At 69.1% G+C, this 27,333-nt stretch overlaps 1 protein-coding gene and 1 long non-coding RNA gene across 2 annotated transcripts; both read right to left on the minus strand.

Moving 5' to 3' along the window:
- Positions 1-4,544: 4,544 nt before the first annotated feature.
- On the minus strand, positions 4,545-10,321 carry LOC136788560 (protein cornichon homolog 2). The gene is made up of 7 exons (XM_066987120.1): positions 10,226-10,321; positions 9,593-9,660; positions 9,240-9,339; positions 8,630-8,722; positions 6,888-7,000; positions 5,695-5,838; positions 4,545-4,764 (listed from the first exon to the last, which is right to left on the minus strand). The coding sequence occupies exons 1-7, from the start codon at positions 10,304-10,306 to the stop codon at positions 4,737-4,739; spliced, it is 627 nt and encodes a 208-aa protein (XP_066843221.1). The 5' UTR covers positions 10,307-10,321; the 3' UTR covers positions 4,545-4,736.
- Positions 10,322-20,548: 10,227 nt separating this feature from the next.
- Positions 20,549-26,467, minus strand: LOC136788827 (uncharacterized). Its single transcript, XR_010827395.1, has 4 exons — positions 26,332-26,467; positions 25,013-25,095; positions 20,758-20,907; positions 20,549-20,662 (listed from the first exon to the last, which is right to left on the minus strand). It is a non-coding gene; the product is annotated as an uncharacterized lncRNA (long non-coding RNA).
- Positions 26,468-27,333: the final 866 nt, after the last annotated feature.

Raw genomic sequence — 27,333 nt, forward strand, 5'->3', positions numbered from 1 at the left:
CTATAGGGTTCCCTGGGGTTGGTCTGGAGGTCCTGGGATCTATAGGGTTCCCTATAGAGAGGCTGGGGGTCCTGGGATCTATAGGGGTCCCTATATGCAGTCTGGGGGTCCTGGGATCCATAGGGGTCCCCAGCATCAGTAGGGGGATCCCCAAGCCTATAGGGTTCCCTGGGGTTGGCCTGGGGGTCCCAGGCCCTATAGGGGTCCCTATACTCAGGCTGGGTGTCCTGGGCTCTGTAGGGGTCCCTGACTTCAGTCTGGGGGCCCCCATCCCCATGGGGGTCCCAGGGCTCGCTCTGGGGGTCCCCGTTACCATAGGGGTCCCTGGGGTCAGTCTGGGGGTCCCACGGCCTATAGGGGTCCCCGGCATCAGTCTGGGGACCCCCATCCCTATAGGGGTCGGTGTCGGGGTCCCCATAGGGCTCCCAGGGCCTGGTTTGGGGGTCCCTGCCCCTGCGGAGGCTCCCCGGGCTCTGGGTCCTCGGCCCCATAGGGGTCCGACGGGGCCATATAGGGGTCCCAGGGCCCCCTCACGGGGTCCTCATCCCTATAGGGGTCCATATAGGGGTCGCCGTAAGAGTCGGGGTCCCAGGTCTCTGTGTCAGCGTCTTCATCCCTATAGGGGCGGCCGGGTCCGCGTAGGGGTCCCCATAGGCGTCGGGGTCCCCATAGGGGTCGGGGTCCTCCAGGTCCGTGTAGGGGTCCCCATAGGCGCTGGGGTCCCATGGGTGGGCGGGGGGGGCGGGGAGGTGGCCTCGTGCAAGCCGCGCTGGTGCAAAGCCCGGTGCGAATCCTCGTGCGAATCCTCGTGCGAATCCTCGTGCGAGTCCTGGTGCAAAGCCTGCTGTGGATCCTGGTGCAAAGCCCGGTGCGGATCCTCGTGCAAAGCCCGGTGCGGATCCTGGTGCAAAGCCCGGTGCGAATCCTCGTGCAAATCCTCGTGCAAATCCTTGTGCAAAGCCCGGTGCAAATCCCTGTGCGAATCTGGGCGCAACCCCTGGTGCAAATCCTCGCGCGAATCCCCGCGCGGGTCCTCGCGGCGCAGGCCCTCGTGCAAATCCTCGTGCGACCCTGCCGCAACCCCGCGGCGCAGGCCCCCGTGCGAGTCCTCGTGCAAATCCTCGTGCGAGCCCCGCCGCCGCTCCCCGCGCGCGTCCTGCTGCCGAGCCCGGCCCGCGGCTCGGTTCCAATCCTCGTGCAAGCCCCGGCGCCAATCCTCACGTGCGCCCTGGCGCGGGTCCCGGCGCAAACCCTCGTGCAAATCCTCGTGCGAGCCCCGGCGCGACGCCTCGTGCGAGCCCCGCGGCAACTCCTCCCGCAGGCCGCGCCGCGAATCCCGGCGCCACCCCTGGCGCGGCTCCTCGTGCGAGCCCCGGTGCGGCTCCCGGCGCGGCTCCTCGTGCGAGCCCCGGCGCACGTCCCGGTGCAAATCCTCGTGCCTCGGCCTCCCGGAGGCCGCCGGGGCCGGCACGTGGCGCCGTCGGGCTGCAGGACGAAGCCGCGGCGGCAGTGGCAGGCGAAGCCGCCCTCGTGGTTGAGGCACATGTGGTGGCACACGGCGGCCGTGCGGCACTCGTCGCGGTCCCCGCAGCGCCCCGGGGCCCCCGGCACCGGCCCGAAGCCCAGCGGGCACGGGGGCACCGGGGACACCGCCGCCGCCGCCGCCGCCGCCAGCAGGGCCAGCAGGGCCAGCATCGTCCCTCCTCGGCCTCCTCTTCCTCTTCTTCCTCGGCCTCCTCCTCCTCCTCCTCCTCGGCCTCCCCCTGCTCCTTCGCCTCCTCCTCGGTCTCCTTCCCCTCGGCCTCCTCCTCCTCCTGCTGCTCCTCGGCCTCCTCCTCGGCCTCTTTGGCCTCCTCCTCCTCCTCCTCCTCCTCGACCTCCTCCTCGGCCTCCTCCTCCTCCTCCTCCTCCTCCTCGACCTCCTCCTTGGCCTCCTTCTCCTCCTCCTTGTCCTCCTCCTCCTCCTCCTCCTCTTGGCCTTCCTCCCCCTCCTCCCAGCCTTCCTCCTCCTCCTCCTCCTCCTCCTCCCTCCTTGGCCTCCCCCCCCCCCCCCAGTCCCGGCCTCCCCCACCCAAGCGGCCTCCGCCCGAGGCCGCACCCAGGGACCCGAGGGAGGAGGGGGGGTGAGGGGAGGGGGGGCGGCCCAGTGCTCCCAGTAACCCCAGTACATGCGGCCCAGTGCTCCCAGTAACCCCAGTATGTGTGGCCCAGTGCTCCCAGTACGTCCCAGTGCTCCCAGTAACCCCAGTGTGTTTGGCCCAGTGCTCCCAGTACGGCCCAGTGCTCCCAGTAACCCCAGTATGTGTGGCCCAGTGCTCCCAGTATGGCCCAGTGCTCCCAGTAACCCCAGTGTGTGTGAGCAGTAACCCCAGTATGTGTGGCCCAGTGCTCCCAGTACAGCCCAGTGCTCCCAGTAACCCCAGTATGTGGGGCCCAATGCGCCCAGTATGGTCCGGTGCTCCCAGTAACCCCAGTATGTGTGGCCCAGTGCTCCCAGTACAGCCCAGTGCTCCCAGTAACCCCCAGTATGTGCGGCCCAGTGCTCCCAGTAACCCCAGTATGTGTGGCCCAGTGCTCCCAGTATGGGCCAGTGCTCCCAGTAACCCCAGTATGTGTGGCCCAGTGCTCCCAGTAACCCCAGTATGTGTGGCCCAATGCTCCCAGTAACCCCAGTATGTGGGGCCCAGTGCTCCCAGTACGGTCCAGTGCTCCCAGTAACCCCAGTGTGTTTGGCCCAGTGCTCCCAGTATGGCCCAGTGCTCCCAGTAACCCCAGTGTGTGTGAGCAGTAACCCCAGTATGTGTGGCCCAGTGCTCCCAGTACAGCCCAGTGCTCCCAGTAACCCCAGTATGTGGGGCCCAATGCTCCCAGTATGGTCCGGTGCTCCCAGTAACCCCAGTGTGTGTGGCCCAATGCTCCCAGTAACCCCAGTATGTGTGGCCCAGTGCTCCCAGTATGGTCTGGTGCTCCCAGTAACCCCAGTATGTGTGGCCCAGTGCTCCCAGTAACCCCAGTATGTGTGGCCCAGTGCTCCCAGTACGTCCCAGTGCTCCCAGTAACCCCAGTGTGTTTGGCCCAGTGCTCCCAGTATGGCCCAGGTGCTCCCAGTAACCCCAGTATGTGTGGCCCAATGCTCCCAGTAACCCCAGTATGTGTGGCCCAGTGCTCCCAGTAACCCCAGTATGTGTGGCCCAGTGCTCCCAGTAACCCCAGTATGTGGGGCCCAATGCTCCCAGTATGGTCCGGTGCTCCCAGTAACCCCAGTGTGTGTGGCCCAATGCTCCCAGTAACCCCAGTATGTGTGGCCCAGTGCTCCCAGTATGGTCTGGTGCTCCCAGTAACCCCAGTATGTGTGGCCCAGTGCTCCCAGTAACCCCAGTATGTGTGGCCCAGTGCTCCCAGTACGTCCCAGTGCTCCCAGTAACCCCAGTGTGTTTGGCCCAGTGCTCCCAGTATGGCCCAGTGCTCCCAGTAACCCCAGTGTGTGTGAGCAGTAACCCCAGTATGTGTGGCCCAGTGCTCCCAGTACGGCCCAGTGCTCCCAGTAACCCCAGTACGTGCGGCCCAGTGCTCCCAGTAACCCCAGTATGTGTGGCCCAATGCTCCCAGTAACCCCAGTATGTGTGGCCCAGTGCTCCCAGTACAGCCCAGTGCTCCCAGTAACCCCAGTATGTGGGGCCCAATGCTCCCAGTAACCCCAGTATGTGGGGCCCAATGCTCCCAGTATGGTCCAGTGCTCCCAGTAACCCCAGTATGTGGGGCCCAGTGCTCCCAGTACGGCCCAGTGCTCCCAGTAACCCCAGTATGTGCGGCCCAGTGCTCCCAGTAACCCCAGTATGTGCGGCCCAGTGCTCCCAGTAACCCCAGTATGTGTGGCCCAATGCTCCCAGTACGGCCCGGTGCTCCCAGTAACCCCAGTATGTGTGGCCCAGTGCTCCCAGTACAGCCCAGTGCTCCCAGTAACCCCAGTATGTGCGGCCCAGTGCTCCCAGTAACCCCAGTATGTGTGGCCCAGTGCTCCCAGTAACCCCAGTATGTGGGGCCCAATGCTCCCAGTATGGTCCGGTGCTCCCAGTAACCCCGGTGTGTGTGGCCCAATGCTCCCAGTAACCCCAGTATGTGTGGCCCAGTGCTCCCAGTATGGCCCAGAGCTCCCAGTAACCCCAGTATGTGTGGCCCAGTGCTCCCAGTACGGTCCCGTGCTCCCAATAACCCCAGTGTGTTTGGCCCAGTGCTCCCAGTATGGTCCAGTGCTCCCAGTATGGTCCAGTATGTGTGGCCCAGTGCTCCCAGTACTCCCAGCACGTGTGACCCAGTGCTCCCAGTAACCCCAGTATGTGTGACCCAGTGCCCCCCCGTACATGTGGCCCAGTGCTCCCAGTACGTGTGGCCCTGTGCTCTCACCACTCCCAGTGCCCCCCAGTACACATGTCCCAGTGTTCCCAGTGCTCCCAGTTCCAAGGAGCCCAGTGCTCCCAGTACCAAGGAGCCCAGTGCTCCCAGTGCCCACCCCTCCCAGTGCCCCCAGCACCACAGCGAGCCTCTTACTGGTGCCACTGGTCTTTATTGAGCCGCAGCGGGGGAGGGGCGGCCGACAGAGCCCCAGCGCGGGGCTGTACTGGGAGGGGGGAGGCCACTGGGCCGTACTGGGAGGCCCCGCCGCCCCCGGCCCGGCCCCGGGGGGTCCCAGCGCCCCCCGCCGGGGTCTCGGTGGCATCTCCGAGGTGGGGGGGGCCTCAGAAGCTCACCAGTGTGTACACCATACTGGGGAGAAGGGGGGCCCAGTGCTGCCCAGTGCCTCCCAGTGCCACCCAGTGCCTCCCAGTGCCTCCCCAGCGCCGCCCAGAACCCCCCAGCGCCATCCCCGCGGGTCCCAGTGTCACCCAGTGTCACCCAGTCACACCCCCAGGGCGCTTTGGTTCCTCCCAGTACCCTCGTTCCTGCCCAGTTCTTCCCAGTAGCACCCCAGTTCCATCCCAGTAGCACCCCAGTTCCATCCCAGTCCCATCCCCGTGTCCCCCAGTTCCCTCCCAGTGCCCCCAGTACCATCCCAGTCCCTCCCAGTGCCCTCCCAGTCCTTCCCAGTGCCCCCCAGTCCCCTCCCAGTCCTCCTCAGTCCCCTCCCAGTCCTTCCCAGTGCCCCCCAGTCCCCTCCCAGTCCTTCCCAGTCCCCTCCCAGTCCCCCCAGTCACCTCCCAGTCACCTCTCAGCCTTTCCCAGTCCCTCCCCAGTCCTTCCCAGTGTCCCCCAGTCCCCTCCCAGTCCTTCCCAGTGCCCCCCCAGTCCCCTCCCAGTCCTCCCCAGTGCCCCCCAGTCCCCTCCCAGTCCTTCCCAGTGCCCCCCAGTCCCCCCCCAGTCCTCCCCCCAGTCCCTTCCCAGTCCTTCCCAGTCCCCTCCCAGTGTGCCCCAGTCCCCTCCCAGTCCTTCCAAGCCCCCTCCCAGTCCCCCCCCAGTCCTCTCCCCAGTCCTTCCCAGTGTGCCCCAGCTCCCCCCAGCCCCCTCCCCGCCCCCCCCCCAGCCCCCTCCCAGCCCCTCCCCGCCCCCCCAGCCCCTCCCCACCCCCCAGCCCCCCCCCCAACCCCCCTCCCCGTCCCCCCCAGCTCCCCCCCAGCCCCTCCCTGCCCCCCCCCAGCTCCCCCCCCCAGCCCCCCCAGCCCCCTCCCAGTCGCTCCCAGTGTTCCCAGCCGCCCCCACCTGTACAGGTAGTAGAAGAAGGACAGCAGGTAGAAGGCCAGCTTGCACCAGGCCTCCTTCTGGCAGTAGCCCAGGATGTCGGCGTCCATGATGGAGACGGCGTCGAACAGCCCCTCGGAGCCGTCGGCCGGGCGGTGGAAGTACCTGGGGGGGGGCACCGTGTCACCGCGCCCCCATATCCCCCCGTCCCCATGTCCCCCCGTCCCCATGTCCCCCCGTCCCCATGTCCCCCTGTCCCCATGTCCCCCTGTCCCCATGTTCCCAAATCCCCCTGTCCCCAAATCCCCCTGCCCCCATATCCCCCTCACTGCCCCCCCACGCCCCCCGTTGCCCCCCTTACCCCCCCCCCAAAGCCCCCCCCCCACCCCCCCACGTCCCCAATACCCCCCCCACCCCCCCATACCCTCACACCCCCTAATGCCCCCCCACACCCCATACCCCAGTGCCCCCCCACACCCCCTGTGCCCCCCAATATTCCCCCATACCCCTGTGCCCCCACACCCCCCATCCCCCTTACCCCCTGTGACCCCAATGTCCCCCCATACCCCTGTGCCCCCCATACCCCCCACATCCCCAATACCCCCCCACACCCCCATACCCCCCACCCCCTAATGCCCCCCCACCGCCCCACAATCCCCCAATCCCCCCCATCCCCCCTTACCCCCCATACCCCTGTGCCCCCATACCTCCTCCTCACCAATACCCCCCCACCCCCACACACCCCCACACACCCCCACCCCCGCCATTCCCCCCAATACCCCCCAATACCCCCCACCCTCCCTTACCCCCCCACACCCCCTGTGCCCCCTAATGTGCCCCCCATACCCCTGTGCCCCCCCATACCCCCCAAACCCCCCAATACCCCCCACACCCCCTAATGCCCCCCACGCCCCCATATCCCCCCACCCCCCCCATCCCTCCCAATACCCCCCCAAACCCCCTTACCCCCCATACCCTCCTGTGCCCCCCAATGTCCCCCCATACCCCTGTGGCCCCCATACCCCCCCCACCCCCCCCCCCAACCCCAATACCCCCCACCCCCCACCCCCCCCCCCAATACCCCCTGATACCCCCCAATACCCCCCAATACCCCCCCCCCATCCCCCTTACCCCCATACCCCCCTGTGCCCCCCAATGTCCCCCCCACCCCCCCCACCCCCCACCGCCCCCCCCACCCCCCGTTGCCCCCCCACCTCCAGAGGTGGTAGAGCAGCAGGGGCAGGTTGAGGCCCAGCGTCACCCACTCGGCGGCGCACAGGAACATGAGGCAGAACAGCCCGTGGATGCAGTACTCGGGCACCACCAGCTGGGGGCGCCCCCGCCGCGCCGTTAAGGGACGGGGCCACGCCCCCGCCGCGCCATTAAAGGGCAAGGCCACGCCCCCGCCGCGCCATTAAAGGGCAACACCACACCATTAAAGGGCAAGGCCACGCCCCCGCCGCGCCATTAAAGGGCAAGGCCACGCCCCCGCTGCGCCATTAAAGGACAAGGCCACGCCCCCGCCGCGCCATTAAAGGACAAGGCCACGCCCCCACCTCGCCATTAAAGGGCAAGGCCACGCCCCCACCGCGCCATTAAAGGGCAAGGCCACGCCCCCGCCGCGCCGTTAAAGGGCAAGGCCACGCCCCCGCCGCGCCATTAAAGGGCAAGGCCACGCCCCTGCCGCTCCCCCAATGGGCACCACCACGCCATTAAAGGGCAAGGCCACGCCCCCCGACACGACCACGCCCCCATAGCCACGCCTCCCCGCCAGCCGCGCTCCCGCTCAGGCCACGCCCCCTTCGCCGAGGCCACGCCCCCTGCCTCATAGACCACGCCCCCTGCCCATCTCTACAGCCCCCGGACACGCCCCTTCTCCTTAGCCACGCCCCCCCCCACACGCCCCATTCTCATTGGCCGTGCCCCCTCTCATTGACCACGCCCCCTTTTCATTGGCCACGCCCCCTTTTCATTGGCCACGCCCCCTCGAGGGACGCTCGGGGCAATTGTGGGGGTTTGGGGGGGGGGGGGGGGGGGGGGGTCCCATTTTTTGGGGGGGTGTTTTTAATTTTATATTTTTTAATTTTATATTTTTTTAATTTTTTTTAAGGGGGCGGCCATTGGGGGGGGGGGGGGGAAGGGTATTTGGGGGTTCCCAGGGGTATTTGGGGGGGGAAGGGTTATTTGGGGGGCACCAGGGGTATTTAGGGGTGGGACAGGGTTATTTGGGGTGGGGGCAGGGGCATTGGGGGGGGGCAAGGATATTTGGGGGAGGGGCAGGGGTATTTGGGGGATCCCAGAGGTATTGGGGGGAGGCAAGGGTATTGGGGGGGGGGGGCAGGGGAATTTGGGGGGGCAGGGGTATTTGGGGGGACCCAGGGGTATTTGGGAGGGCCCCAGGGTACTGGGGGGGGGCATAGGGTATTGGGGGGGGGGGCAGGGGAATTTGGGGGGGGGCAAGGGGTATTTGGGGGGGCAAAGGGTATTTGGGGGGGCCTCAGGGGGTATTTGGGGGTCTCAGGGGGTATTTGGGGGGGAATATGGTTATTTGAGGGGGGCAAGGGGTATTTGGGGGGGGCAAGGGGTATTTGGGGGGTCTCAGGGGGTATTGGGAGGGTCCCAGGGGTATTTTGGGGGGCAAGGGTATTTGGGGTCCCAGTGGGTATTTGGGGGTCTCGGGGTATTTGGGGTCCCAGTGGGTATTTGGGGGTCCCAGTGGGTATTTGGGGGGTCTCAGGGGGTATTTGGGGTCTCAGGGGGTATTGGGGGGAATATGGTTATTTGAGGGGGGGCAAGGGGTATTTGAGGGGGGGCAAGGGGTATTTGGGGGGGGGGGGCAAGGGTATTTGGGTGGTCCCAGTGGGTATTTGGGGGGGTTCCAGGGGAATTTGGGGTCCCGGGGGACAGTGTTAGGGACCCCCCCCGGTGCCGGTGTGGGGGGTCCCGGGGGTCCCACCTTGCGCAGCAGGCAGCAGATCCGCTCGATGTTCTTGGTCCGCTCGCGCTGGGGGGGGGGGGGGGGGGCAAAAATCAGCGCGGGGGGGACACCCTAAATGTGCCCCCCCCGACACTCAGGGAGGGGGAGGGGCAGGGAGCGGGAATGGGGGCAGGGGGAGGGGCAGGGCACTGGGCCCCCCCGTGTCCTGGTTTGGGGGCTATAAATAGGCGGCGGCCTCGATTCTCACCCCCCTCCCCCCCCACGTGCCCCCCCCAAATTGGGGTCAAGGGCATCTGGGGTGGGGGGTTATAGGGTTGGGGGGTTATAGGGGGTGTTATGGGGTTGGGGGGCACTATGGGGTATAACGGGGGGAGTTATGGGGTTGGGGTTGTATAGGGGGTGTTACGGGGGTTGGGGGGCACTATGGGGTATAATGGGGGGGGTTATGGGGTTGGGGGGGTTACGGGAGGGTTATAGGGTTGGAGGGGTTATAGGGGGTGTTATGGGGTTGGGGGGCACTATGGGGTGTAATGGGGGGGTTATGGGGATGGGAGGGGTTATAGAGGGGGGTTATGGGGTTGGGGGGTACTATGGGGTGTAATGGGGGGTTTATGGGGTTGGGGGGTACTATGGGATGTAATGGGGGGTTATGGGGTTGGGGGGGTTGTAGGGTGTAATGGGGGCGGGTTATGGGGTGTAATGGGGGGGTGTTATGGGGTTGGGGGGTACTATGGGATGTAATGGGGGGGTTATGGGGTTGGGGGAGGGTTGGTGGGATGTAATGGGGGGTTATGGGATGTAATGGGGGGGGTTATGGGGTCGGGGGGGTTATGGGATGTAATGGGGGGTTATGGAGTCGGGGGGTTATGGGATGTAATGGGGGTTATGGGGTTGGGGGAGGATTATGGGATCGGGGGGGTTATGGGATGTAATGGGGGTTATGGGATGTAATGGGGGGGTTGTTAAGGGGGGCCCGCTCACCGCCCGCGCGGGTTGCCCTGGTCGATGGGGTTCTTGAAGTCGGTGCGGAGCTCATCAAAGGCGATGATCTGGGGGGGGGGGCGCGTGAGGGGGTTCCCCCAAATTAACCCCCCTCCCAATTACCCCCTTCAAATTAACCCCCCTTCAAACTACCCCCTAAAATTAACCCTTCAAATTACCGCCCCCAACCCAACCCCCCCTCATTAATTCACTTCCCTAAATGACCCCCCTAATTAAGGCCCCCCCCCCCCAATTAACCCCCCTCAATTAACCACCCCCCACCCCATTTACACCCATCCCCACCAGGGGGCGCCCTCGGCCGAAGCCGGGGGGGCCGCCCGCTGCGGCCCGTTGCCATGGCGACGGCGGCTGCCCGGCAACCGCCCTGGAGACGGCGCCCCCCGTCCCCCCTCCCCCCCTTTCACCCCCACCGCCCCCGTTGCCACGCAACCGCCCCCGCAGCGCGCCGCCGTTGCCGGGGCGACCGGCCCTTCCCGCCACCCCCGCCGCCCCCCGCTGCCGCCGTTGCTAGGCAACACCCGCGGTACCCCACTCACCCCCTTCACCCCCCCCCCCCGCCGCTGCCCGCGGGGTCGCGGGTTCGAGCCCCGGCCCGGCCGCCGCCCCTCTCACATGCCAGATGACGAAGAAGATGAGCGAGGCGCACAGCACCAGGGTCAGCATGTAGCAGAAGGCGGCGAACGTGAACGCCATGGCGGTTTTTTGGGGGTGGGGGGGGGGTGGGGGCTCAGCCCCTCGGCCCGGCCATGAGTGGGGGAAGGGGGGGGGGGACGCTGGGGTGAGGGTCGCGGGGCCCTAGCGCCGCCCGGGGGCCGCCGCCGCCGCCCGCCATGGCCCCGCTGTGGGGGCGGCCCAGGCCCGCTGTCGGCTCCGCGCTCGGCTCCCGCGCGCGTGCACGCGGAGGGGGCGGGGGCGGGGACCGCGGCGCGTGCGCGCGCGCGGCTCCCCCGCCCCCTCCCCTCGCCCTCCCCCTCCCCTCGCCCTCCTTCTCCCCCTCCCTCTCCCCTCCCATCCTCTTCCCGAGCCCCCGGCCCGCCGCCGAGGCGCATGCGCGCCCGCCGCCCGCGCCGCGTCGCCCCGGCAACGGCCGCGTCGCCCCGGCAACGGCCGCGTCGCCCCGGCGACGGCCGCCTCGCGGCGTCACTTCCGCCCTCCCGCCGCTGGGGCTCACGGGAAAGCGAGTCCGGCGCCGCGCAACCCGCGCTGCGCGCATGCGCAGTGCCTGCTAACCCCCCCATCCCAGCACCCATGGGTGCCCCCCCCCAGGACCCTGTGCCCCCCTCGACCCCCCCCCAACACCACCCCCCAAAAGGACCACGCGGCTTCCACGTGCACGGAGTCTTTTATTGGCACCCATGGGTGACGCTGGGGGGGGGGCAGTGGGTGCTGGGCCCCCACACCCCTTTGGCACATGGGGGCGTTTGGCACTGAGGGGGCTGCGGGGCACCCATGGGTGCTGGGGGGCTGGGGGGCACCCATGGGGTCTGAGGGGGCGGGGGGGCACCCATGGGTGCTGGGGGAGCTGGGGGCACCCATGGGTGCTGGGGGCCTGGGAGGGGGACTCATGGGTGCTGGGGGAGTTGGGGGCACCCATGGGTGCTAGGGGGCACCCCAGGGTGATCACAAGGTGCAGAGGGGGTTGGCACATATAGGTGCTGGGGGGGGATGGATGACACCCCAGGGTGCAAGGGGTGGCACCCATGGGTGCTGGGGGCGGGGGCGGACGACACCCCAGGGTGCTCACAAGGTGCATGGGGAGTGACGCCCATGGGTGCTGGGGGGCGGCTGGGAGGGGAGGCACCCATGGGTGCTGGGGGGTACAGGGTGCTCACAAGGTGCATGGGGGTGGCACCCATGGGTGCTGGGGGGGGGATGGACGACACCCCAGGGTGCTCACAAGGTGCATGGCGGGGGGAGGGGGGCACCCCAGGGTGTTCGCAAGGTGCATGGGGTGGGGGTGGGGGTGGCACCCATGGGTGCTGGGGGGGGTGGACACCCCAAGGTGCTTTTTGAAGGGGCGCAGCGTGCACGGGGTAGCTGGGGGAGGGGGGTCCCGGCCCCTTTGGGTGCTGGCGGAGGGGGGGGGGCGGCATGGCTGTGGGGGTGGGGGCTGTCTTGGCACCCATGGGTGCTGGGGGGGGCTCAGGTGGGCTTGGTGCTGAAGAGGCCGACGGGGAAGTGCTTGGCGTGGGGGGGCCCTGCGCCGACAGCTGGAAGAACTTGATGGCGTCCCACGGCGTCCCGTCCACCGACACTGCGGTGGGGGGGGGGCACCCATGGGACCCCCACCCGTGGGACCCCCACCCACGGGACCCCCTCCCCCCATTAGGGGCACACACTGGGCACCGCCCCAGCCCTGCGGCACCCCGCACCCCCCCCCAATTCCTCCCCCAAACCCCCAAATCTGGGCACACCCCCCCCCCAGCACCCATGGGTGCCCCCCACCCACTCCCCCCACCCATCAGGGGCACCCACCGGGCACCACACCCTGTTCCCCCCCACCCCCATTCCTCCCCCAGACCCCCAAATCTGGGTACCCCCCGCCCCACCCCCACCCCCAACCCCCACCCCCAGCACCCATGGGTGCCCCCCACCCACTCCCACCCCCCTCCCCCATCAGGGGCACCCACCGGGCACCACACCAATTGCCTCCCCCCCCCCCCCAAATTCCTCCCCAAAACCCCCAAATCTGGGTACCCCTGCCCCACCCCCACCCGACCCCCAACCCCCCCACCCCCCCAGCACCCATGGGTGCCCCCTACCCACTCCCCCCACCCATCAGGGGCACCCACCGGGCACCAGACCCTGTTCCCTCACCCCCCCCAATTCCTCACCAAAACCCCCAAATCTGGGTACCCCTGCCCCACCCCCCACCCCACCCCCACCCCCCCCACCCCCCCAGCACCCATGGGTGCCCCCCACCCACCGGTGAGCAGGGCCGGGGGGGCCGGGGGGAGCAGATGAGGCGGGTGATGCCGTCCACCACCAGGCTCTTGGGGTCCGGCTCCTGCGGGCGCTTCCCCAGGAACAGGGTGGGACCCACTGCGGGCACCCATGGGTGGGGGTGGGGGGGATGAGCACCCATGGGTGGGGGGGGCACCCATTGGGGGAGGGGGCCCATGGGTGGGGGGTGAGCACCCACGGTGGGGGGCACCCATGGGTGTGGGGAGGTGGGGGTGAGCACCCACGTGGGGGGGGGCACCCATGGGTGGGTGGGGTGAGCACCCAAGTGGGGGGGCACCCTAGGTGGGGGGAACCAAGGGTGGGGATGGGGGGTGAGCACCCATGGGGGGGCACCCATGGGTGGGTGGGGGGATGAGCACCCATGGGGGAGGGGAGTGAGCACCCATGGGTGCTCAATACCCCCCAATACCCCCCAACACCCCCCCCACGCCCCCCAATACCCCCCCTCCCCCCCATTACCCCCCAACTCCCCCCCAATACCCCCATGCCCCCCCCCCCCCAACCCCCCCACCCCCCCCAACACCCCCCCCCCATGCCCCCCCCAATACCCCAAAACCGCCCCAAACCCCCCCAAGCCCCCATTACCCCCCCAATCCCCCCCCCCAGCCCCCCCCCCCCCCCCAACACCCCCCCCAATACCCCCCCCCAGTGCCCCCCCGGCCCCCAATACCCCCCCCAATACCCCCCCCATGCCCCCCCCCCCAACCCCCCCATGCCCCCCCCAACACCCCCCCCATACCCCCCAACGCCCCCCCCCCCGGCCCCCCATTACCCCCCCCCAACACCCCCCCCCACCCCCCATACCCCCCCCCATACCCCCCCCACCCCCCCACACCCCTCACCCCCCCAACACCCCCCCCAACCCCCCCCAATACCCCCCCCCCCCAATACCCCCCCATGCCCCCCCCCAACACCCCCCCATGCCCCCCCAACACCCCCCCCCAACTCCCCCCACACCCCCCCCAATACCCCTCTATTCCCCCAATACCCCCCCAAATCCCCCCCAATACCCCCCCCCCATGCACCCCCCAACCCCCCCCATGCCCCCCCCCCCCAACACCCCCCATACCCCCCCAACGCCCCCCCCCGGCCCCCCATTACCCCCCAACACCCCCCCGTTACCCCCCATACCCCCCCCCCATACCCCCCCCCCCCCCCCCCAATACCCCTCAATTCCCCCAATACCCCCCCAACCCCCCCCCATGCCCCCCCAACACCCCCCCCATGCCCCCCTCACCCCCCCCCCCCCGCCCCCCCCCCCCCCCCCCCCCGCCCCCCCCCCCCCCCCCCCCCCCCGCACCCTTCTTGTTCTTCTCCCGCGGCACCAGGGTCATGGCCAGGGTGGGCGCGGAGCCCCTCCCCGGGGGGGGGCAGCCGGGAGACGTGCAGGGAGCGGAAGGTGCCCCGCACGCTGCTCTTGGCCCCCCCCCCTCGCGGGGGGGCCCCCAGTAATCCACCTGCAGCCCCACCGCGTCCCCCCGACGAGCTGCGGGGGGGGGTCCGGGAGGGGGGTTATTTTTGTGGTGTCCCCCCCCCCCTCCAGGCACCCCCACGTGCACCCAGGACCCTGCACCCGATGGGGGGGGCACAGGGCATTGCCCCCCCCCCCCCCGCCTCCCCCAAGGGACCTAGGGCCCTGCGCCCCCCCCCCAGGACGTTGTGACCCCCATATGACCCCGAGACCCCCCCAGGACCCCAGGACCCCCCCCCCCCATATGACCTCGTGACCCCCCCAGGACCCTGAGACCCCCCCAAAGGACACCGAGACCCCCCGCAGGACCTTGTGACCCCCCCCCCAGGACCCTGACACCTCCCCCATAGGGCCCCGAGACCCCCCATAAGACCCCGAGACCTCCCCCAGGACCTTGTGACCCCCCATATGACCTCGTGACCCCCTCAGGACCCTGAGACCCACCCCCTAGGGCCCCGAGACCCCCAGGACCCTAGACCCCCCCCCCCGGGACACCGAGACCCCCCCCCCCCCCCCAGGACACCGAGACCCCCCCAGGACCCCGAGACCCCCCATAAGACCCCAAGACCCCCCCCCAGAACCTTGTGACCCCCCATAAGACCCTGAGACCCCCCCCCAGGACCCCTGAGACCCCCATATGACCCCAAGACCCCCCCACAGGACCCCGAGACCCCCAGTAAGACCCCAAGACCCCCCCCCAGGACCTTGTGACCCCCCCCATAGGACCCCGAGACCCCCCAGGACCCCGAGATCCCCCCATAGGACCCCGAGACCCCCCCCAGGACCCCGAGACCCCCCATATGACCTCGTGACCCCCCCAGGACCCTGACACCCCCCCCCCAAAGGACCCCAAGACCCCCCACAGGACCCCGAGACCCCCTCAGGACCCCAAGACCCCCCCATATGACCCTGGAGACCCCCCGATAGGACCCCGACACCCCCCCCATAAGACCCCGAGACCCCCCAGGACCTTGTGACCCCCCCATAGGACCCCGAGACCCCCAGGACCCCGAGATCCCCCCATAGGACCCTGGAGACCCCCCAGGACCCTGAGACCCCCCATATGACCCCAAGACCCCCCACAGGACCCCGAGACCCCCCCAGTAAGACCCCGAGACCCCCCCCCAGGACCTTGTGACCCCCCCCCCCATAGGACCCCGAGACCCCCAGGACCCCGAGATCCCCCATAGGACCCCGAGACCCCCCCCAGGACCCCGAGACCCCCCCCCATATGACCTCGTGACCCCCCCCCCAGGACCCTGACACCCCCCCCCAAAGGACCCCAAGACCCCCCAGGACCCTGAGACCCCCCCCATAGGGCCCCGAGACCCCCCCACAGGACCCTGAGACCCCCCAGGACCTTGTGACCCCCCCCAGGACCCCGAGACCCCCCCATAAGACCCCGAGACCCCCCAGGACCTTGTAACCCCCCCATAGGACCCCGAGACCCCCCCAGGACCTTGTGACCCCCCCAGGACCCTGAGACCCCCAGGACCTTGTGACCCCCCCAGGACCCGGAGACCCCCCATAAGACCCCGAGACCCCCCCCCCAGAACCTTGTGACCCCCCCCCATAAGACCCTGAGACCCCCCCCAGGACCCTGAGACCCCCCATATGACCCCAAGACCCCCTCAGGACCCCGAGACCCCCCCACTCAGGACCCCGAGACCTCCCCCATAGGACCCCGAGACCCCCCCAGGACCCGGAGACCCCCCCATAAGACCCCGAGACCCCCCCAGGACCCTGAGACCCCCCATATGACCCTGAGACCCCCCCATACCCCCCCCCCCCCCCCCCCCCCCCAGCACCCCAGCACTTGGGGCCATTGGGGTCTGCCCCCCCCCCCATTAACACCCCCCTCCCCGAGACCCCCCCCCCGTAACTCACCCGGGGCCGGCGGCGGCCATGGAGGGCGATGCTGGGGGGTGGCGGCGGCCTCGCGGGGGGGGACGTGGAGGGCACGGCCAGGCTGGGGGGGGCGCCTCGTCCCCGTCACCTGGGGGGGGGGGGGGGGACACCGCGTGGGGACACTGGGGGGGGGAAGGGGGGGGTCCCCGCGCCCCCACCTACCTGCGGCCAAGGGGGGGTCCTCGTCCAGCCCCACCTTCACCACCTGCGGGGGGGGCACAGGTGGGGGCAGCTGGGGGATGCCCCCTGTCACCCCCCCCGAAGTGTCACCCCCCCCAAAGTGTCCCCCCCCGAGTGTCACCCCCCAAAGTGTCACCCCCCTCAATGTCCCCCCCCAAACTGTCACCCCCAAAGTGTCACCCCCCAAAGTGTCACCCCCCAACTGCCACTCCCCCAGTGTCACCCCCCCCCAAAGTGTCACCCCCCAAAGTGCCACCCCCCAAAGTGTCACCCCCCCAACTGCCACCCCCCCAAGTGTCACCCCCCAAAGTGCCACCCCCCAAAGTGTCACCCCCCAACTGCCACCCCCCAGTGTCACCCCCCAGTGCCCCCCCAGTGCCCCCCCCGCCTCACTCCCCACGAAGGGCACAAACTTCTGGCACGAGTCCTCGTCCGGGCTGGGGACAGAGGGGACACATTTTGGGGGGGGGGCGGGGGGCCAGCGCCGTCCTGTCCCCGCGTCCCCACTGATGTCCCCCCCCGTCCCCCCCCAGTGCCCCCCCACTGACGTCCCTCCCGAAGCCCCCCACTGATGTCCCCCCCACGTCCCCCCCACCCCGACACCCCCCCACTGATGCCCCCCAATGCCCCCCCCCATTCATGTCCCCCCCCCGTCCCCTCCCCACTGACACCCCCCCCATTGATGTCCCTCCCCCAATGCCCCCCCACCCTCATTGACGTCCCCTCCCCCCACTGACGCCCCCCATGGATGTCCCCCCCCCACTGTCCCCCCACCCCCATTGGTCCCCCCCCACTGACCCCCTCCCGATGCCCCCCCCAATGTCCCCCCCACCCCCACTGATGCCCCCCCATTGATGTCGCCCCCCAATGCCCCCCCCACTGACATCCCCCCCCAATGCCCCCCACCCCAAATGATGCCCCCCCATTGATGCCCCCCCCCAATGCCCCCCACCCCCACTGACATCCCCCCCCAATGTCCCCCCCATTGATGTTCCCCCCCAATGACCCCCACCCCCATTGATGTCCCCCCCACTGATGCCCCCCCCATTGATGTCCCCCCCATGTCCCCCACCCCCACTGATGCCCCCCCCAATGCCCCCCCCACTGATGCCCCCCCATTGATGTCCCCCCCAATGTCCCCCCCATTGACGTCCCCCCCAATGCCCCCCTTTGATGCCCCCCCAATGCCCCCCACCCCCACTGATGTCCCCCCAATGCCCCCCACCCCCACTGATGCCCCCCCACTGATGCTCCCCCAATGTCCCCCATTGACAGGACCCCCCAATGCCCCCCCCACTGATGTCCCCCCCCAATGCCCCCCCAATCCCATTGATGTCCCCCCCCAATGCCCCCCCACTGATGCCCCCCCCCATGTCCCCCCCCAGTCCTCCCCAATGCCCCCCACCCCCACTGATGCCCCCCAATGCCCCCCCCATTCATGTCCCCCCCATGTCCCCCCACCCCCGATGTCCCCCCCCAATGCCCCCCACCCCCACTGACGCCCCCCCATTGATGCCCCCCCATTGATGTCCCCCCCAATGTCCCCCCCATTGACGTCCCCCCCAATGCCCCCCCCTTTGATGCCTCCTCCAATGCCCCCACCCCCACTGATGTCCCCCCCACTGATGTCCCCCCCACTGTCACCCCCCATTGACGGGACCCCCCAATGCCCCCCCCCCCACTGATGTCCCCCCCCAATGCCCCCCACCCCCACTGATGTCCCCCCCCCCACTGTCCCCCCCCACTGATGCCCCCCCAATGCCCTCCCCCACTGATGCCCCCCCACTGATGTCCCCCCCCACTGTCCCCCCCACTGATGCCCCCCCATTCATGTCCCCCCCCATGTCCCCCACCCCCGATGTCCCCCCCCAATGCCCCCCACCCCCACTGACGCCCCCCCCCCGGCCCCCCCCCCCTCACAAGGGGTGCCCGCAGGTCAGCATGGCCTCGGCCACCGGCAGCGCGTGGGTGGCCCCCGCCCCCGCCGCGAAGGCCAGGATGCGGCCGGCCACGTCGAAGGGCTCTGGGGACACGGGGGGGACACACGTCACGGGGGGGGGACACACGTCACGGGGGGGGGGGGGCGGGACACGCACATCACGGGGGGGGGACACCCCAACCGGGGGGGCCGGGGGGCGCCGTTGACCCCAGCGGCCGTACTGCCCCTATAACCCACCCCACCTCGGTGTCCCCAAGGGTCCCCGTTGACCTCGGTGGCCCTTGACCCCCCCCCAGGTGTCTCCAACTTGTCCCCAAGGGTCCCCGTTGACCTCGATGACCCTTGACCCCCCCCAGGTGTCCCCAAATTGTCCCCAAGGGTCCCCGTTGACCTCGATGACCCCAGACCCCCCCGAAGTGACCCCAACTTGTCCCCAAGGGTCCCCATTGACCCCATTGACCCTATTACCCCTATAAACCACCCCAAGGTCAATGTCCCCAAGTGTCCCCGTTGCCCCCGGTGACCCTAATACCCCTATAACCCACCCCACCTCAGTGTCCCCAAGGGTCCCCGTTGACCTCGATGGCCCTAGACCCCACCCCCAAGTGACCCCAACTTGTCCCCAACTGTCCCCATTGACCTCGGTGGCCCTATGACCCCCCAAAGTGACCCCAACTTGTCCCCAAGTGTCCCCCTTGACCCCGGTGACCCTAATACCCCTATAAACCACCCCAACTTGTCCCCAAGGGTCCCCGTTGACCTTGATGACCCTAGACCCTCCCAAGTGTCCCCAACTTGTCCCCAAAGGTCCCCATTGTCCCCGGTGACCCTAATACCCCTATAAACCACCCCACCTCAGTGTCCCCCAAGGTCCCCATTGACCTCGGTGGCCCTTGACCCCCCCCAAGTGACCCCAACCTGTCCCCAAGTGTCCCCATTGACCCTGGTGACCCTATTACCCCTATAAACCACCCCAATGTCGGTGTCCCCAAAGGTCCCCATTGACCTCGGTGGCCCTTGACCCCCCAAAGTGACCCCAACTTGTCCCCAAGGGTTCCCATTGACCTCGATGGCCCTTGGACCCCCCAAAGTGTCCCCAACTTGTCCCCAAGTGTCCCCACTGACCCTGGTGACCCTATTGCCCCTATAAACCACCCCAACGTCGATGTCCCCAAGGGTCCCCGTTGACCCCGGTGGCCATAGCCCCCCCAGTTGACCCCAGTGTTGGTGTCCCCAAGGGTCCCCGTTGACCCTAGACCCCCCAAGTGACCCCAACTTGTCCCCAAGGGTCCCCATTGACCCCATTGACCCTATTACCCCTATAAACCACCCCAAGGTCAATGTCCCCAAGTGTCCCCACTGACCCCGGTGACCCTATTACCCCTATAACCCACCCCAACTTGTCCCCAAAGGTCCCTGTTGACCTCGATGACCCTTGACCCCCCCAAGTGACCCCAACTTGTCCCCAAGGGTCCCTATTGGCCCCGATGGCCATAGCCCCCCCCCCCAGTTGACCCCAGTGTTGGTGTCCCCAAGTGTCCCCGTTGACCCTGGTGACCCTAATACCCCTATAGCCCACCCCAACTTGTCCCCAAGGGTCCCCGTTGACCTCGATGGCCCTAGACCCCACCCCCAAGTGACCCCAACTTGTCCCCAAGCATCCCCATTGACCCCGGAGACCCTATTACCCCTATAACCCACCCCAACTTGTCCCCAAAGGTCCCTGTTGACCTCGATGACCCTAGACCCCCTCCCAAGTGTCCCCAACTTGTCCCCAAAGGTCCCCATTGTCCCCGGTGACCCTAATACCCCTATAACCCACCCCACCTCAGTGTCCCCCAAGGTCCCCATTGACCTCGGTGGCCCTAGACCCCACCCCCAAGTGACCCCAACTTGTCCCCAAGGGTCCCCGTTGACCTCGATGACCCTTGACCCCCCCCAAGTGACCCCAACCTGTCCCCAAGTGTCCCCATTGACCCTGGTGACCCTATTACCCCTATAAACCACCCCAATGTCGGTGTCCCCAAAGGTCCCCATTGACCTCGGTGGCCCTTGACCCCCCCAAGTGACCCCAACTTGTCCCCAAGTGTCCCCATTGACCTCGATGACCCTAGACCCCCCCCCAAGTGTCCCCAACTTGTCCCCAAATGTCCCCATTGACCTCGATGACCCTAGACCCCACCCCCAAGTGACCCCAACTTGTCCCCAAGGGTCCCCATTGACCTCGATGACCCTAGACACCCCCAAGTGACCCCAACTTGTCCCCAAGGGTCCCCATTGACCTCGATGACCCTAGACCCCCCCCCCAAGTGTCCCCAACTTGTCCCCAAATGTCCCTGGTGCCCCCATTACCCCCTACAAACCACCCAACCACGGCGTCCCCCCCCCCTCACCCCCCCCCCCCCTCTTCCCAACCACCCCCCCCACCTTTGGGTGCCCCCCCACCTTTGGGTGCCCCCTCCCACCCCCCCCCCTCACCCTCCGGGGGGCCTCGCTGCGCCCGAAGAGCTCCCTCCAGGGGGGTCGAGGAAGGCGGCCCCGTAGCGCCCATCCAGCGCGCCCAGGTACTGCGCCACCGGGTGGGGGCCTGCGGGGACACCCCACATGTCACCAGGGGGTGGGGGGGTGGTCCCGTCACCCCCCCACCCACCCACCCCACCTCGCCCCCCCCCCCCCACGCACCCAAGGGCACGAGGAGGAAGCGCAGGGAGCGCAGCCAGGGGGGCCGGGGGCGCCCGGTGGCGGACGAAGCAGCGCAGGAGGGCGCCCTGGAACCCGGCGCCACCCACGGCCACCACCTTCAGCACCCGCGGGGACACCGAGCGGCTGCAGCTGGGGGGGGGGACACACGGGGGGGGGGGACACACGTGAGACACCCCCCAACCCCCGCCGCCGCCGCATGCGCGCGTCCCCGCACGTCGCCCAGCGGCACCCCGTGGCGCCCAGCGGCACCCCACGTCATCCCACGGCACCCAGTGTCACCCCGTGGCACCCAACGTCACCCCGTGGCACCCAGTGGCACCCCACATCATCCCATGGCACCCAGTGTCACCCCCGTGGCACCCAACGTCACCCCGTGGCACCCAGTGGCACCCCACATCATCCCATGGCACCCAGTGGCACCCCATGTCACCCAGTGGCACCCCACATCATCCCACGGCACCCAGTGCCACCCCATGTCGCCCAGTGCCACCCCATGGCACCCAGTGGCACCCCACATCATCCCATGGCACCCAGTGGCACCCCACGTCGCCTAGTGGCACCCCACATCACCCCGTGTCACCCAGTGCCACCCCGTGTCACCCAACGTCACCCAGTGGCACCCCACATCACCCAGCGGCACCCCATGGCACCCAGTGGCACCCCACGTCATCCCATGGCACCCAGTGTCACCCCATGGCACCCAGTGGCACCCCACATCGCCCAGTGTCACCCCCGTGGCACCCAACGTCACCCAGTGGCACCCCACATCACCCCATGGCACCCAGTGGCACCCCACATCATCCCACGGCACCCAGTGCCACCCCCACGTCGCCCCAGTGCCACCCCATGGCACCCAGTGGCACCCCACATCACCCCGTGTCACCCAGTGCCACCCCGTGTCACCCAACGTGACCCAGTGGCACCCCACATCACCCAGCGGCACCCCATGGCACCCAGTGGCACCCGACATCATCCCATGGCACCCAGTGGCACCCCACATTGCCCAGCAGCACCCCATGGCACCCAACGTCACCCAACGTCACCCAGTGGCACCCCACATCATCCAGTGGCACCCAGTGGCACCCCACATCACCTAGTGTCACCCCATGGCACCCCGTGTCACCCAGTGTCACCCCATGGCACCCAAAGTCACCCAGTGGCACCCCACATTGCCCAGTGCCACCCCCATGGCGCCCAGTGCCACCCCGTGGCACCCAACATCACCCAGTGGCACCCCACATCAGCCAGTGGCACCCAGTGTCACCCCATGGCACCCAAAGTCACCCCACATCACCCAGTGTCACCCCACAGCACCCCACAGCACGCAGTGTCACCCAGTGTCACCCAGTGCCACCCCATGGCACTCGGTGACACCCCCACATCGCCCAGTGTCACCCCAGAGCACCCCACAGCACCCAGTGCCACCCCATGGCACCCAGTGTCACCCCACGGCACCCCACGGCACCCAGTGTCACCCACTGTCACCCAGTGCCACCCCACATCGCCCAGTGTCACCCCATGGCACCCCACAGCACCCAGTGTCACCCAGAGCCACCCCATGGCACCCGGTGACACCCCACGTCACCCAGTATCACCCCACAGCACCCAGTGTCACCCAGTGCCACCCGGTGCCACCCACAGCCCACAGCCAGGGTCCCCCTGAGGTGGTGGGGGGTCCCGGGGGGTCCCAAGGAGGGTCCCAGGAGGGGGGGCCCAGGGCAGGAACCTGGGGGGGTCCCAGGGAGTGTCCTGGGGGGTCCCCGGGGGGTCCTGGAGGGGGTCCTGGGGCAGGGAGGTCCCGGGGGGTCCCAAGGAGGGTCCTGGGAGGGGGGCCGGGGACAGGAACCTGGGGGGGTCCCAGGGAGTGTCCTGGGGGGTCTGGGGGCATGTCCCGGGGGGGGGGGTCCCGGGGTCGTGAAGGGGGTCCCAGGGCAGCGGGGTCCTGGGGTCCGGGGGGTCCCATGGAAGGTCCCAGGAGGGGGGGCCCGGGGCAGGAATACTGGGGGGGTCCCAGGGAGTGTCCTGGGGGGGGGGTCTGGGGGCATGTCCCGGGGGGGGGTCCCGGGGTCGTGAAGGGGGTCCTGGGGTGGGGAGGTCCCAGGGGGGTCCAGGAGGGGGTCCCGGGGGGGTCCCAAGGAGGATCCCAGAAACAGGGGGTCCCAGGGAGTGTCTGGGGGGGTCTGGGGGCATGTCCCGGGGGTCCCGGGGGGTCCCGGGGGGCTCTCACTGGCGCTGGAGGCGGCCGAGCAGCCCCGCCATGGCCGCTCAGCTGCAAGCTCCGCCGCCGTCCCGGTGCCCACCAGCGGCTGCCCCCGGGCCTGCAGCAGCTCCGCCACCCACTGCGGGGACAGCGGGGGTGGCACCGCCGGGACCCCCCCCACGGCCCCCCCCGGCACCCCCGGCACCCCCCCCCACGGCCCTGCCGCCCCCCGAGGCCTTGTGTCCCCCCCCCCCCGAGGCCTTGCCGCCCACCCACCCGCAGGCCCCATCGCCCCCCCCCGGCCCCCCGGGACCCCCTGGGACCCCCCCCTCAGCCCTAACACCCCCCCCCCCATGGCCCCACCCCCCCCAACCCCATCGCACCCCCATAACCCCCCAGCCCCATTACCCCCCCCCACCCCGTCACCCCCCCCAAAAGCCCCGTTGCCCCCCCAGCCCCATCACAGCCCAACACCCCCAACCACCCCCCACCCCAATACCCCCCCGACCCCATAAACCCCCCCCGACCCCATAACCCCCCCAACACCCCCCCCCCACCCCTGCCACCCCCCCCAACCCCATAACCACCCCCCGACCCCATAACCCCCCCCCCCAACCCCATAACCACCCCCGACCCCATAACCCCCCCCCAACTCCATCACACCCCCCCAACACCCCCATAACCCCCCTCGGCCCCCCCATTCCCCTGCCACCCCCCCCCAATCCCTCCCTGACCCCATAACCCCCCCCTGCAGCCCCATCATCCCCATAACCCCCCCGGCCCCCCCATACCCCTGCCACCCCCCACCCCATAACCCCCCGACCCCATAACCCCCCAGCCCCATAACCCCCCCCCCCGCAGCCCCATCACACCCCCATAACCGCCCCCATCACCCCCATAACCCCCCCTGGCCCCCCCATAACCCCCCCCCCGGCCCCCCCCATACCCCTGCCACCCCCCACCCCAATACCCCCCCGACCCCATAACCCCCCAGCCCCATAACCCCCCCCCGCAGCCCCATCACACCCCCATAACCCCCCCCATCACCCCCATAACCCCCCCCGGCCCCCCCATACCCCTGCCACCCCCCCACCCCAATACACCCCCGACCCCATAACCCCCCCCAGCCCCATAACCCCCCCAGCCCCATAACCCCCCCCCCCCCGCAGTCCCATCACACCCCCATAACCCCCCCCAAACCCCTGCCACCCCCCCATCCCAATACCCCCCTGACCCCCTAACCCCCCACCCCATAACCACCCCCCGACCCCATAACCCCCCCTGGCCCCCCCATAACCCCCCCGGCCCCCCCATAACCCCCCCCCCGACCCCATCATACCCCTGCCACCCCCCCACCCTGATACCCCCCCCGACCCTATAACCCCCCCCAGCCCCATAACCCCCCCCGCAGCCCCATCACACCCCCATAACCCCCCCCATCACCCCCATAACCCCCCCCCTGGCCCCCCCATAACCCCCCCCCCGGCCCCCCCATACCCCTGCCACCCCCCCACCCCAATACCCCCTGACCCCATAACCCCCCCCAGCCCCATAACCCCCCCCGACCCCATAACCCCCCCCCAGCCCCATAACCCCCCCTGCAGCCCCATCACACCCCCATAACCCCCCCCACCCCATAACCCCTGACTCCATAACCCCCTGACCCCATAACCCCCCCCCAGCCCCATCACACCCCCATAACCCCCCCCATCACCCCCATAACCCCCCCCCGGCCCCCCATAACCCCCCCCCCGGCCCCCCCATACCCCTGCCACCCCCCACCCCAATACCCCCCTGACCCCATAACCCCCCCCACCCCATAACCCCCCCGACCCCATAACCCCCCCCCCACCCCATAACCCCCCCCCCCCCGACCCCATAACCCCCCCACTCCCTCCCAATCCCCCCAATCCCCCTTTAGCCCCCCCCCCCCGCCCCGTTACCGCTGCAGTTATTAAACCCTTCCCTTCTGGCTAATTAGCCGATTGCCCCTAATTAGGGCCGCTGAGGGCTAATTGCCCCCCCGGCACCCACCTGCCCCTGCCAGTCCCCGGTGCCCACCAGCACCACGCTCTCCGGCAGCGCCCCTCCGGCCCCAGCGCCCGGCTCAGCTGCTCCTGCCCCGCACCCACACGTCGGGGGGGGGGGCCGAGACCCCCCCGCACCCCATAACACCCCCCCACCCCAATAATTCCCCCCAGACCCCAATAATTCCCACCCCCACCCCAATAATTCCCTCCCGCGCCCCATAATTGCCCCTATCCCATAATTGCCCCCATCCCAATAATTGCCCCCCACCCCAATAATGTCCCCCCAGACCCCAATGATTGCCCCCCACCCCATAACAACCCCCCCCACCCCAATAATTCCCCCCAGACCCCAATAACTGCCCCCCACCCCAATAATTGCCCCCATCCCAATAATTGCCCCCCACCCACAACAACCCCCCCACCCCAATAATTCCCACCCCTACCCCAATAACTCCCCCACACACCCCATAATTGCCCCCATCCCAATAATTGCACCCCCACCCCCATAACACCCCCCCCCACCCCAATAATGTCCCCCCAGACCCCAATAATTGCCACCCCCACCCCAATAATTGCCCCCCACCCCATAACACCCCCCACCCCCGATAATTCCCCCCCAGACCCCAATAATTGCCCCCCATCCCAATAATTGCCCCCGACCCCATAACAACCCCCCCACCCCAATAATTCCCCCCAGACCCCAATAATTCCCACCCCACCCCAATAATTGCCCCCATCCCAAAAATTGCCCCCCACCCCAATAATTGCCCCCCACCCACAACAACTCCCCCACCCCAATAATTCCCCCTAGACCCCAATAACTGCCCCCCCACCCCAATAATTGCTACCCCCACCCCAATAATTGCCCCCCATCCCAATAATTCCCTCCTGCGCCCCATAATTACCCCCATCCCATAATTGCCCCCATCCCACAATTGCCCCCCATCCCAATAATTGCCCCCCACCCCTTAAAACCCCCCCACCCCAATAATTCCCCCTGCCCCATAATTGCCCCCCACCCCATTAATCGCCCCCCAATAACTGCCCCCCATCCCCAAAACACCCCCCATCCCATTAATTGCCCCCACCCCCATAACTGCCCCCCACCCCATAACACCCGCACCCCAATAATTGCCCCCACCCCATTAATTGCCACCCCAATAACTGCCCCCCACCCCATAACACCCCCCACCCCATTAATCGCCCCCCCAATAATTGCCCCCACCCCCATAACTGCCCCCCACCCCATAACGCCCCCCCACCCCAATAATTGCCCCCCACCCCATTAATTGCCCCCCCACCCCATTAATTGCCCCCCCCCACCTGGGTGCCCGGGGCCGCCTCGCTGTCGGGGCCGGGGGGCCGTCCCCCGGGGCTCGGGGCGGGGGGGGCCGCTCCCGTCGGGGGGTGCCCCTGCGCCCCCCCCCCGCCCCCCGCGTCCGGCCCGCAGGGAGGGAGGGCTGGGAGCGGTGCCCCCCCCCCCCCCCCCAAAAAAAAAAAGGGGAGAGCCTGAGGGGCCCCCCCCCCCACCCCAACCCCCCTCCCCAGGGACCCCAAATGCCCCCCCCCGGGACCCCAACCCCCCCCCCCCCAAAGACCCCAAAACCCCCCAGGGACCCCCAAAACCCCCCCCCCCGGACCCCCAAAAGCCCCCCAGGGACCCCCAAAAGCCCCCCCTCGCCCCCCCCAAAGGCCCCCAAACCCCCAGGGACCCCCCTCACCCCCCCAAAGCCCCCCCAAGGGCCCCCAAAGCCCCCCAGACCCCCAAAGACCCCCCCCAGACCCCCAACCCCCCCCCAAGGGACCCCCAAAGCCCCCCCCAGACCCCAAAGCCCCCCCAGGGACCCCCCCCTCACCCCCCCCAAAGCCCCCCAAGGGCCCCCCCAGACCCCCAAAACCCCCCCCCCAGACCTCCCTCACCCCCCCCAGACCCCCAAAGCCCCCCCCCGAGACCCCCAAAGGCCCCCCAGACCCCAAAAGCCCCCCCCCAGGGACCCCCAAAACCCCCCCAGGGACCCCCAGACCCCCAAAGCCCCCCCCCGAGACCCCCAAAGGCCCCCCCAGACCCCAAAAGCCCCCCCCCAGGGACCCCCAAAACCCCCCTCACCCCCCTAGGCCCCACTCACCCCCCCCAGACCCCCAAAAGCCCCCCCAGACCCCCAAATCCCCCCAAGGGACCCCCAAAGGCCCCCCCAGACCCCAAAGCCCCCAGGGACCCCCCTCACCCCCCCCAAAGCCCCCCCCCAAGGGCCCCCCCAGACCCCCAAAGCCCCCCCCGAGACCCCCAAAGGCCCCCCCAGACCCCCAAAGCCCCCCCCCCCAGAC

This window comes from Anser cygnoides, chromosome W (assembly GCF_040182565.1).
Source record: "Anser cygnoides isolate HZ-2024a breed goose chromosome W, Taihu_goose_T2T_genome, whole genome shotgun sequence".
Lineage (NCBI taxonomy): Eukaryota > Metazoa > Chordata > Aves > Anseriformes > Anatidae > Anser > Anser cygnoides.

What these genes read in the sequence shown, in the direction of transcription:
- LOC136788560 (XM_066987120.1), bottom strand. Translation starts at nt 10,306, where the DNA reads ATGGCGTTCACGTTCGCCGCCTTCTGCTACATGCTGACCCTGGTGCTG. An exon ending in ACCCCCCATTACATCCCATA is followed by an intron (nt 8,723 to 9,239) that starts GTACCCCCCAAC and finishes GGGCACATTTAG; the next exon opens with GGTGTCCCCCCCGCGCTGAT. An exon ending in TCTGCTGCCTGCTGCGCAAG is followed by an intron (nt 7,001 to 8,629) that starts GTGGGACCCCCG and finishes GGGCGCCCCCAG; the next exon opens with CTGGTGGTGCCCGAGTACTG.